The following is a 13505-nucleotide window of genomic DNA, read 5'->3' as shown; positions in this document are numbered from 1 at the left end:
GCAAGGAATTTCGAAAATACGATATTTATTGTTAAATTAAAAAAACATATATATTAGTCATATTTCTAAATGTTTGAATAAATATTATTTGATAGTACATTTAATTATTAAATAAACTAAATAATATGTTTAAAAATATTAATTGTGTTTATATGAACTTACTTTAAAATGAGAAATGTATTAAAATTTAAACAGATTAAAACAGAAAAAAATTAAAAACAACATTGAAGAAGCAGCAACAGAAGCTCTAGGAAAACGCAGAGTCATACTGAACAAAAGAAACAACAACAATATACCATGGTTCAGAAAATAAATAAAAGAGAAATGTAAAGAGAAACGAGGGGCCTACATGAAATAAAAAACATCAAATACTCCAGAATCACGAGACGCCTATAGAAGAATACAAAATAAAACAAGGCAGTTGGTAAGAAGAACAAAGAAATGAACACTGGGAACAGTTTACAAAAAGGATAGAAATCGACTTCTACGGTACACAAAAACAAATATGGAGATTCATAAAAAATCAACGAAAAGAAGTGGCAGAATTGAAGGAATACAATAACATACCAGCAAACGAATGGGAAAAATACAAGACGGAAGTCTTTAAAGGAAAGGAAAATAATAATCAACACAAAAACGTACCTCAATTAAGACACGAAATCAGTTTTCAGGAAGTAAAGATAGCCATAAATTCACTCAAAAATAGAAAGTCACCAGGACCAGACGGAATAACCAACGAGCTTTTAAAACCCGGAGGAGAAAGAATAGCCCTTGAGATGACAAAAACTAATATTGCACTGCAAGATACCAGACGCATGGAGAAACAGTATAATGATACCAATGTTCTAGAAAGAAGCTAAAGAAAACCCCAACAATTATAGAGGTATACATCTACTGAACACCACACTTAAGCTTACCACAAAAGTCGTAGCCAACAAAATCAATAAACTAGCAACGTTATCAGATGAACAATAAGTATTAAAATTCCGAAGATCCTGCATAGACGCCGTAATTGTACTAAGACAAATCACAGAAAAGGCCATCGAGTACAATACACCAGCATATTTATATTTTATAGTCGAAGACGTCTTACACCCACTGTATAAAAGAAACATATATATATATATATATATATATATATATATATATATATATATATATATATATATATATATACAAGGATTTCCACAGTTTTCACTGTATTCCTTCACTCGACCGTTTTCTCCAATTTTTCCTGTTTAGCCAGTCCCCTTCCTGTAGGTTCCTTCTACTCATTGCTTCGTCCACTTCATCTCTGAAAGATCTTCGGGGTCTGCCTCTCTTTCTTCTTCCTATCGGGCTCCACTCTGGTATTCTATTTTTCCACCGATTTTGGTCTGCTATTCTGACATGTCCGTACAAGGTTAACCTCTTCTGTACGATGTAGTCTATTATGTCGAAGTTCATTCCCATTCTCCTCTTAATCTCCATGTTATTTATTCTATCTCTTCTTGTTATTCTGCAGCTTCTCTTTAGGAATTCCATCTCTGTTGCTCTTATTTTGTTTTTGATTTTCTTATTTCTTATTCATAGTACCGGGTTCAATTTTCTTATGCAGTCTCTTGTTTGTCCTAGTCTATTTTTTATATCTTTCTTCGTTGTTCCATAAAAGAAACATATCAATCAATATTATAAAAACCATCGAAAATATCTACTTCCAAAATCGAATACAGGCAAAGATAAAAATAGGAAAACACCGTGTATACAGCGGAGTACAAAGCGGTGTCAGACAGGGTGACTCGTTAAGCCCACTTCTCTTAAATATAATAATGGTCGAAATAATACAAACAGTACGTAAAGGTAATGTTTACAGAATGGAGAACAAAGAAATCCAATTATTGTACAGACGATGCCGCATTAGCGCCGTGTCAGAAGACAAGCTCCAAAGATTAACACACATCTTCAATACAACAGCCAAGAAATACAATATGATAATATCAGCAGAAAAAACCAAATATATGACATGTAAATTCCCAGTACGATGTAAAATCAAAATTTATGAGAAAATAATAAAGCAGGAAGCAAGGTTTAGATATCTGGGAATAGATATAACTAGTTGCGAAGATGTTTAAGAAGAAGAAGTATGAAAACAAAGCTTAAAAGCAAGCAAAGTGGTCGAATCTCTTAATGACACAATCTGGAAAAATAAACATCTAAGATAAGACACAAAAACAAGAATCTATAAAGCAGCAATTAGAGCTATATTAACATACACGGTGGAGACAGGACCTAACACATCTAAAACAAGACGACTACTAGAAACAACATAGAAAAGAAGAGAAGCGAAAACATTAGAAGAGTATTCAATATAGAAGACATAAATGGATGGGTGACAATACGGAAATAGGAGTAGAACGAACAGATTAGTAGAATGGCAGATGATAGGATAGTACGAATAGCTCGAGATAAGTCACTAAATGGACGAAAAAGTATTACCAAACCAAGGAGAAGATAATTTAAACAATTTAGGAGGCTAATATTGAAGAAAAAAGGGGCTTTAAAGCCCACATACAAGAGTGAAGAGTAAAGAAGAAGAAGATTTAATGTATTAATCGGATAACATTTATGACTTTTATATTTATAGAGTCGTTGCGAATCAAATCTTTTATTGACAAATATTCTTTTAATTTTTTATTTCTCATTTAATGCCTGTATTTTTTATGCAGTTTTTAATTTATACCTGTTTAGAATAAATATAGGATGACTATAATAAACAAATTGATAGAGAGTAGTGAATCAATGTGAAGAACCGCTATTTTATGACGCTATCCGTGACGACGCCATCTTGTGGCGCTAGTTCCGTGACGCTTGCCTCAGCTTACTATAGACAATACAGCGTCAGTATACAAGCTTTGCTTCAAAAATTGATTTCGCGCGAGTAACTGACATATCGCCGGACACTTCAAGCGCTGTTTCTAAAAGAACAGTTCATTCTGCACAAAAATTGCTAACAAACATTTTTATTCAAAATTATCTTAGCTACATTTCTTGTTTGATATTTTTTTCGACTGCACTTTTTGGCACCTTTTTCAAATTCAGCTTGTTCGTATCATTTATAGAGGTCAAATCTCTCATGACTGGACTATAATACTAATAATTTAGTTATCCGTTAATGAAATAAATATTCATTATGAATTATAAGAAGGTATTTTTTTAGCAATATTCTTTTTTGAGTAAAACTGCTTTAGGAATTTTATTTATTTATTTATTATAATTTTATGCATATTTTCTAATATAAATTTGTGCGTATATCTGGACAAAAACACTCATTAAATATATATCATGTCCTGAAGAATTAATAAAAAAGATAAAGACTAACAAACTTGTAGAGGAAATGGCATCTCAATAGAAATGTTTAAAAGTGGGAGACCATTCGCTACATGGTTACCTCAGTAGCTTAATAAGGAAAATATGGAATTGTTGTTGTTGTAAGTCCTTTTCATGAAAGAAACTATGTCAGAACTTCAGGAGGTACCTCTCTTAGACACTTTATTTAACCTTTGAGTAATCGGGTACATGCAAATTACATGAACAGTCGGATGTGGTTTGTGAAGCTCAATTTTTATTTTACACAATACATTAGAAATGATTTAAATAAAACTATTTGATATATGTACAATCTTTTATTTATTTCATTTTTAATACATCTTAACCATTTTAAACACCATAATAAAATAAACAACATGATTAAGAAAATCCAAAAAAAATTTCAAAAAATGTACTTCTCTTACATTTAATTAACAAAAATTCTAATCCTAATTTCAATTTTCATTGCAGTCTCCGCAAATCGGTTTAACACGCTCTTAGCATAGTTATTTTTGGCATTTGACACAAAATATCGTTTTTACGATTTGGACAATAGGCGCAACGACCTCGTGTATTTGGACGCGGAGGCGCTAGATCTACATGTACTCCGCTTAATTTTTGGGCGATATTCCTAATATCCTTTTGTAAATAAGGGTCTCTTGCTCTGGTTAGTATGTTCCCTCTTATCAAGGCTAAGCCAATTGATTTCAGAAACAATCTTAGTTCCGAAATTAGGTAGTTTTCAGTTGTATTACATTTATGTATGACGTGAGAGTTTATGCCTGCAATGTTTATTATAAAAAATAAACATTGGCCATTGTCGGGTGTTTATAAGCCGCAAATTTCTAATCGAGACATTCTCGATTTTGTAATGTTATAAAAAGTAATAATATTGGAATCTTCATCAATCGAGTCATCATAGTGAAAAGATGATAACAGCGTTACGACTTTTTTTTTCTTGGTGATATGCAACATCAAAGAAATGGATTTGGAAAATGCAAACGTAGACAAGTGCTGTGGTCTGCTGGGATCAAGAAGTTCCTTTGGAATCTCCCTTTTATTTTTTCGAATTATTCCAACAATTGTAATTTTGTGCTGCTCCAGCATGCGGTTTACAATTTCGTAACTTGTAAACCATTTATTCATGATTATATTTCTAGACGATCAAAACACAGTTTCACTAAATCGGTGGTTTTAGTACTAACGCAATATGGCCCTGGAAGCTAAGCTCCAACGTATATTTCCATATTAACCGTATAAAAACATTTGGCGTCCACTAAAGAAAATCCTTTTATGCCATATTTGGCTGGATTATTCGAGATGTACATGCAGAATCCGCTGTCGGAAGTTTGCATTTCTGATTAAATTGGTCAAAAACGTTTCTCATTGGGGCAAGTTTGTCTATAGTTCTTTTTTTTTCTCCAGTATTTACGTCATCAAAACGCAAGCAACGTAGCAAGAATACAAATCGCCTATGAGCCGTAGTAGTTCGAAACACCACTTCGCCTGTTCCATCAGTAGCTCAAAATTCTTTGCAATTTCGGCGGCTTGCTTTGAAAATCCCAGCTAGGTATAATAGACCAATTAGCGCCTTTATTTCCACAGTATCTGTAGGTTTGCGTTCATTCGGATCTGCATATTATTACTCGGTAATAATGATCCGGTTCATCGTAACGGGGTTGGAGTAATTTTAGAAGACAAATATAACAATGCCGTCACAAACTTTGTGCCATTTTCGGACCGATGTCTTCTTATTCAACTATCCGGAAAGCCAGTAAATATTAACATCATTCAAACTTATGCCCCTACGGCCGATAAACCCATAAAAGAGCTAGAAGCGTGGTATGCTGACGTAGAAAAACTTATAAAGATGACCAAAAAACGAGACCTAACATTTATCTTAGGTGACTTTAATGCTAAGTTAGGTAGAGGAAAAGTTTCTGGATTGATTGGAGACTTCGTACTTGGAGCAAGGAACGACAGGGGAGAGAGAATAACAGAATTCTGCCAACAACACAACATGGTAGCGACAAATACATGGTTTAAATTACACCCTCGCAGATTGTACACTTGGACTTCACCACAACACAATGAAAACAGAGTAATCCGTAACCAAATAGATTACATATTGGTCAACAAAAGATATCACAATGCAATCATCAGTGCAAAAACATATCCTGGAACTGACATCAATTCCGATCATAATCCTGTTGTTGCAAAAGTTCGCGCAAGATGGAAACTAATAAAGAAACAAAAACCTCAACACCAACTATTAGACATCCAATTATTGAAAAAAGACACCATACATCAGACAGTAAATAAAGAATTAAACAAAAATTTAGGAAATATCGACCACAAGAGAATTAGCGAGTACGATGACATAAACGTTCTGTGGAAAACTATTAAAGAACAAATGAACAATGTAACGGAAAAACATCTAAAAGTAACACCTAGAAATAACAAACAGGAATGGACGACAGAAGAGATTTTACAATTAATGAACAAACGAAGAGAATCTAAAGGAAAAAATGACAAGGACGGAGAATACAAAAGACTAAATAAAATAATTCGAAAAAAAAATAACCGAAGCAAAAGAGAAATGGCTGGAAACAAAATGCGTGGAAATAGAAGAACTACAACAAAGGCGCGATTTTTTTAATTTACATAAAAAGGTAAAAGAGTTTACATCAACTACCAAGAGAACGACTTTTCACACCATGCTGAACACGGATGGCAAACTGCTAGAATCAACGGAAGGCAAACTGAAAGAATGGGTAAACTATATTAAAATTCTTTTTCGCGACACACGAGAAGAACCAAGGTTGCAAAATAACAACGAAGGGCCAAAAATTCTGAAATCTGAAATCATAAATGCAATTAATCATCTTAAAACAAATAAAAGCCCAGGTCCAGACGGAATATACCCAGAAACGTTAAAATTAATCATCGAAGAAAATATCTAAATATTTGTCCTTTTAATCAATCGCATTTATGATACAGCTAAATACCCCAAGATTGGATGGAGTCAATATTCATCCCACTACCAAAAAAGCCAAACCCACAACACTGCAATGAGTTCCGTCTGATAAGCCTTATGAGTCATGCAGTAAAAGTCCTACTAAAAATCGTACATAATCGTATCTATAGAAAGTGCGAAACAATCATCGGAGACGATCAGTTTGGATTCAGAGCCGGCATGGGAACGAGAGAAGCCCTGTTCAGTTTACTAGTTCTCGCCCAAAAATGCTACGACCAACAGAAAGATATATTTATATGCTTTATAGACTTCGAACAAGCATTTGATAGAGTAAGACACGACCTACTATTAGAACGTTTGCAAGAAGTCGGTTTAGATGGAAAAGACATCAAATTCTTAAAAAACTTGTACTGGAATCAAAACGCCAGAGTTAGGATCGAAGGTTCCACATCCGCAGAAGTAGAAATTAGGAGGGGAGTTAGACAAGGATGTGTTCTGTCGCCTCTGCTGTTTAATCTTTACTCCGAGTTTCTATTTAAAGAAGCATTGGAGGATTCCAAGGATGGAGTCAAGGTGAATGGCGTAAATATCAACAGTATCAGATACGCCGATGATACAGTGTTAATTGCGGATTCCGACGTAGGTCTACAACGACTCATCGACAAGACCAACTCGAGCTGTGAGCAATTTGGTATGAAAATAAACATTAAAAAAACCAAAGTGATGTCAATCCGAAAAAACCAAAACGTACCTCAACCTTGCACAATAAATGGGCACATTTTAGAACAGGTCAATAGATTTATCCTGATGAATCCTGATCTAGAAATAAGATCGAGAGTAGAACAGGCCAAAAAATCTTTTGAAAAAATAAAAAAACTGCTTTGTGATTCTCGAATAAAACTCGAAATTCGACTACGTTTATCAAAATGCTACATCTGGTCGACTCTTCTATATGCAGTTGAAACGTGGACCCTAAAAACATCAACTGTAAATAAATTGGAGGCCTTTGAAATGTGGATCTACCGGAGAATGCTCAAAATTTCATGGACATCGCATACCTCAAACGAAGAAGTGTTGCATAGAATAGGCAAGGAAAGAGAACTTTTTAACACAGTAAAAGTTAGAAAAACATCATACCTAGGCCACATACTGAGAAATAATAAGTACCAATATGCCCAACTTATAGTGAAAGGAAAAATCGAGGGAAAGAGAGGCCTAGGAAGGAAAAGACTATCGTGGCTCAGAAACATCCGACAATGGACAGGGCTAAATTTTGAACAGCTAATAAGAACAGCTGAAGATAGAGAAGATTTTAAAATTGTAGTAGCCAACCTCCATTGAGGAGAGGCCACTTTAAGAAGAAGGATCTGCATAATTGTTTCTTAGTTTGGAAATAAATATGAACCTGGTAAGTATGAAATTAAATTAGAATTTCTTGTCCGAACATTTTTTGGCGGAGTATGTTTTCTCCATGATACCCCATCATATGCAGAATAAAAGTACCGCCGGTTTTCCGTATTTGTTTCAAAATATTTTGAAGTTGTAGGTACTATATTTACATATTACCATAGGAATTAAAATACTTACTGTATATAGGTTATACTTCACACATCGCTGGTCTCACAGGCCCCAGCTGACTACTCAAGGGTTAAAATTTTGTCACTGCTAATAAAATATTCAACTACCATACAAAACTCAAGAAAGATAAAAACACTATGAAAATGAAGGCCATATTCTTCTGAAGACGGAATAGGAAAAACCTAATCCTGTAGTGAAAAGATTAATTTAAATATAATTTCTGTATTTACTGTTTAAATATAGTAACTTAACTATCTCAATAAACAGATAACTCGTATATACAAAAATAATAAAATAATTTTAAGACAAACTCTTTTTATTTGTATAACTTTTCCGCATATTAACATTATTTGTTGTTCATAAAATCTACTTAACATCCATCTTACTCTTCAATTAACTTTGGCACCAATAAAAATAAAAATTAATTTATTATTTGCATATGAATTTACTTAAAACAACTTGTTTGTTAAGGAATTATTAAATAAAGTGGAATCCTTAAACTTTAGATCAGTATTAGAAGTTGCGTAATGATTGTTCCTATCGCGTTGGAAGTAGATGCGTATGTATATTTTTTATTTAGTAAAATTGTGTGTGTGTAGGTGTGCGTGTATGCGTGTGCGTGTGTGCGTGTGTGTGTGTTTGTGTCTGTAGTTTATATTCTCATCTGACTGAAGATAAAAATACCAAAACTTCTGTAAAAATTGATCAGATTTCGAATGGCCTGTTTTTGCTTGCTTGATGAACTACTTATTGCGCCGTCTTCTTTCTTTATATTGTTTTTTGTGTCTTTCTGTATCTACGTGTCATTTCTTTTACTTTTTTCTGGACATTAAAGGTGTCGTAACTTCCCGTTATGTATTCGTCTTACGTCCATGAGGTAGTGTTGCCCAAAATCGGTCTTGGTCTTGCAGTCTTGGTCTTGTTCTTGCGTTTTTGCAAGACCAAGACCAAGACCAAGACCGCCTAATTTTAGCAAGACCAAGACCAAGACTGACTGTGCAAGATTTAAGCAAGAACAAGACTAAGCCTGCAAGACTCTTGCGTCTTGCAGTTAGGACTGAATGTGGTTTTAGCAAGTATAGTAGTTCGGGTATAGGCTTAAAGACTCAATGAGACGCAAAAAAATGTAATAAAAATTTAAAAAAACTGAACTAATGCGTATTACAAACAATACCATAAACATACATACCGAATCAAAATATTCATTAAAAAAACACATTTGACACGTGCTCAGAGGTCGAGATTACAAAATTAAATATTTTACATTCTTCATTCTTTTCCAGCACACGACTTCTTCGCTCTGAAATTAATTGTCCATATTTTGAGTATAGCCGTTGATTGTATTCAATCAACAGCCGTTGATTGTATTCAATCAACGGTATAGCCGCCCTCTAATCATAAAAATAATCTTCTTGCAATGCGACGCCGACAGTAATATCGTATTCCCATTATAATTTAGTCAGAAGGAATCTAAATAAACAAATCTTATCGGCCTAAGACTATAAATTGTTTCTGCTGAGTGTGCGATGAGATCATTCGGTTAAACAAAATTTGCTGAAAGAGCGCGAAAGTAACGAGACAAATTAATAACATATAATGCCGCCTACTGTAACAAAATACCGAAGTATTTAGAATAACGAAGTAACGATATATAATTCTCGGTTTGTTATTATAATTGGATAGTAACGAACATAAAGTAACTAGTAGTATCGTAGTTACTTTTTCGTCATTACTTAACTTCATTCCCAATTGAGCTTTCCTTTGAGTTTAATGTAATAATTGTTTTTCATCTAATCCTTTTTGTTCCCGGAGTGACAAATTTACAATTTGAAATGAGGGACAAAAATTCAAATAATTCTAGTCGGAATAGTGAGCGTTGGAGTTATAGATCTAAAAGACCTAAAAGCAAATTTTATGAGTTTTTCGAAATAATTCATGCATCGCTAATTGGTTTGTGTAAATTGTGCCTACATAGAAAGGTTGAAATGAAAATGAACAACAGAAACACGTCAGGTTTAAGGAAGCATCTAATATCTTTTCACAAAAAGGAATTACAAATATTTCTTCCTGAAAAACCAAAATTCGGTAGAGATATCACAAGCTTTTTAATAACCGCTGGTAAAAGTGGACATGTAAAAAAATATACTTATTACCTTATTACCAACTACATATCATATACCTACTACTTTATTTTGGTAAATTAATGTATTTATTAAGTAGGTATCTCCTTAATTTAAAAGAACTTCTTTTGATTGTCATTGCTTTTTTACCTATTCTTTATTTTTTCAAGTTAGTTTTTTATATAAAAGTAGAGATAAGATTTCTAAAAACGTTTATTTTGCTTTAATAAGAGGATTATAGTTTGTTATCTTATCACCTAAAAAATCTGTGCCCTTGATACATGTATGTGGATTTTTTGCCCATCATGTCCATCAATCTCTTTCTAGGCAGATAATGTTCTTTAAAATACAGGCATGCTTATGTCATTAATTTGTTTTTTTTTTGTATTTTAACCATGTTTTAGCACATTTAAGCTTAGTAAATGCAAACGTTTATTAAGAAACAGATTGACTTCTGTGGGGCATGGTAGATAGCTGAATTAGTTAGAGCATAGGCACGGTAAGCTTAGATCGTGGCTTCAAACCCCACCCGATGTCAGTTGTTTAGACATTTATTAATTTGGTTGGTCTTTATTATGGCTATGTTAATTCAAGCTTAAAATGTACTTACTCCGTTACGTTGTTCTAAGATCTAAAGTAACGTTTAATAAATAGCAATAGGCTAATGGGTAACTGCAAGACTTGCAAGACTCTTGCTGCAAGACCAAGACCAAGACCAAGACCAGGAGTGCAATACCAAGACCAAGACCAAGACCAGGTGTATTGGCGCAAGACCAAGACCAAGACTGCCTAAGTCTCGTCTTGTTCTTGCATTTGGGCAACACTACCATGAGGTGAATGATCTCTTGCGTTATCCATTCTTGTTTTCTATTGTTTTTCGTGAACCCGATGTCGTCTTCTTGTATCTTTGTTATTTTCGTTTTTAGAGCAGTCTATGTTACTTTAACGTCTGTCTGTACTAAGTTCTCTAGCGTTTCTATTTCTTTCTCAACCTTGATACTTATTTTATTTTTCTTTTCAGGGTTTTTCAGTTGTAAGATGTCTATTTTTCTTGATACTTTTTCCCATTTAACTTTAAGAAACCTTTGTAGTCTAAAATTGATTACAACTGGATTATGATCGCTGTGAATATTAGCTCCAGGATACGTTTTAGTAGATTTTATGTACTTTTTAAAGTTGTTATCGAGCAAAATGAAATCAATTTGATTTCTGACAATTTTTTCTTTTCTGTCTGCAGGTGATTTCCAAGTGTATAGCCTACTAGGATGTTATATGAAGAAGTGGTTGGCTACTAGTAGGTTGTACTCTACGCAGAATGGTATTAATCTATCTCCCCTGTTGTTTCTGGTACCCAGTGCTCTTATGTTGTCTCCTTCGGCACCACGACCAATTTTAGCATTAAAGTCACTCATTATAATCGTTATCCCGTTTTTTTGTCAGTTGCAATATTTCATCTACATTGTTATAAAAGTTTTCAATTTCTTCCTCTAATTTGTCACTTGTTGGAGCATAGACCTGAATAACATTTAGGTTTCTATGGGTTGTTGATCAACAAACTTCTTCTTCTTCAAGTGCCATCTCCGCGGCGGAGGTCGGCTATCATCATAGCTATTCGAACTTTTGAGACGGCTGCTCTGAAAAGTTCATTTGATGTACATCCGTACCACTCTCTCAGGTTGCGCAGCCATGACATTCTACGCCTCCCTATGCTTCTCTTTCCTTGGATCTTTCCCTGCATAATCAGTTGGAGCAAGGTGTATTTCTCTCCACGTGTAATATGTCCAAGATATTCCAATTTTTTTTGTTTTTATTGAATTTAAAATTTCCATTTCTTTGTTCATCCTTCTCAGAACCTCTTTGTTTGTGACGTGTTCTGTCCATGATATTTTCAGAATTCTTCTGTACACCCACAGCTCAAATGATTCCAGTTTTTTCATTGATGTAGCATTCAAGGTCCAAGATTCCATTCCATAAAATAAGGTCGAAAAAACATAGCACCTCGCCAACCTAACTCTTAGTTCCAGTTTTAAATCCCTGGTACATAGAACTCTTCTCATTTTGTTGAAATTTGCTCTAGCCTTTTCTATTCTTATTTTTATCTCCTGATTGTAATCATTTGTGGAGTTAATCATTGTTCCCAGGTATGCATATTTGTCCACTTTTTCGACGTTGGTTTCGTTTATTAGAAGATTCTCGTTATTTCTTTGAGTTTTCGATATTCTCATAAATTTCGTCTTCTTGACATTCATTGTTAGACCATACTCTTTTCCATACTCTGCTATTCTGGTCACCAGTCTCTGAAGATCTTCAATGTTTTCGGCTAAAATCACAGTGTCGTCCGCATATCTAATGTACAATGTTGTTGATCAACAAACTAGTATTCTTTTATTTTAGGCCTTATTAGACGTAGTATAAGATGAATTGAGCAATGAAATATCAACAGAAATATTTATGAATGGCGGCAGAAATATTTAGTCCGCGACTTAAGATATTTAAGGCCAAAGGTCACGAAAATGAGTTTTCTGCAAATATCTCGTTTCCCTTACACTTTATGACATTTAAGGTGGTAAAAAAAATTGTAGAATGGAAAATTCTCTTCAATTTTTGTATCAAGTACTTTTATGTACCTTCAACCCTTCTTAAGATAGAGCGCAAAGAGTGGGGGACCGCTTACCTGTGTATACGGTAACGCGAAGTCAGCCAGTAGGATTCAATAAATAATAAGTTATATAGTTAATTATTCACTTAAAATACTATTATTATCATTAAATTTTTATTATTTATTATTTAATAAACTATATTTATAGATATTAATTATAAAATATATATTTTTTATATAATATTTATTTTATTTTTAACAAACATACAATATTAAATGAAATATTTCAAATGAAATTTAATGATATTTTTAACAGCTGTATATACAATAAATTAAGATCAAGTGCAGAATTCAACAATAATCATTTTTATATTTAATTAAATACAAAAAAAATCATATTTATTATTTTTTTAAATTATATATTTATTTATTAATCCAATAATCGATTTATTAAAGTTACAAATATAATATAATATAATATATTCTTTTATTATGTATGGTTAATATTTTTGTATTAATTGTTTTCTTCATCGTCTTCTTCTTCTTCTTCTTCTTCTTCTTCTTCCTCTGACTGCTCAATATCGGATTCATCATCATCATTCTCGTTTATTAAAGTATCAGAATAAAAATATTCAAGAATATCAGGTGCATATTCACTTTCTTCATTGAAATTTATCTGAAGTTGATGAAGCGTTTAGACATGATTGTCCATTACACTGCCCACAAATTAAAGTACATTGCAATCCTGATTTCCTGCATTCGCAATTAGAACCACAACCTTTCTTGCAATTGCAAAATATTGTATTCAGCAGTTCTTCTGGTGCTGGCGGTAATAATGTTGTTATTGGTTCCAGAAATTCATTTTGCATTACCCAGCCGAATTCTT

The 13505-nt window shown here is 33.3% G+C and overlaps 1 protein-coding gene across 1 annotated transcript in view; it reads left to right on the top strand.

Moving 5' to 3' along the window:
* The window catches only part of LOC140433120 (uncharacterized), a 247345-nt gene that overhangs the window by 207029 nt on the left and 26811 nt on the right, over nucleotides 1-13505 (top strand). Inside the window, exon 13 of the mRNA XM_072521173.1 lies at nucleotides 8407-8459. Within this exon, the coding sequence (XP_072377274.1) occupies nucleotides 8407-8459 (53 nt within the window). The remainder of the gene's footprint in view (nucleotides 1-8406; nucleotides 8460-13505) is intronic.

Source organism: Diabrotica undecimpunctata, chromosome 2 (genome assembly GCF_040954645.1).
Source record: "Diabrotica undecimpunctata isolate CICGRU chromosome 2, icDiaUnde3, whole genome shotgun sequence".
NCBI lineage: Eukaryota > Metazoa > Arthropoda > Insecta > Coleoptera > Chrysomelidae > Diabrotica > Diabrotica undecimpunctata.
The sequence above is the reverse complement of the archived record's forward strand: the minus strand, read 5'-3'. Positions and strand labels throughout refer to the sequence as shown.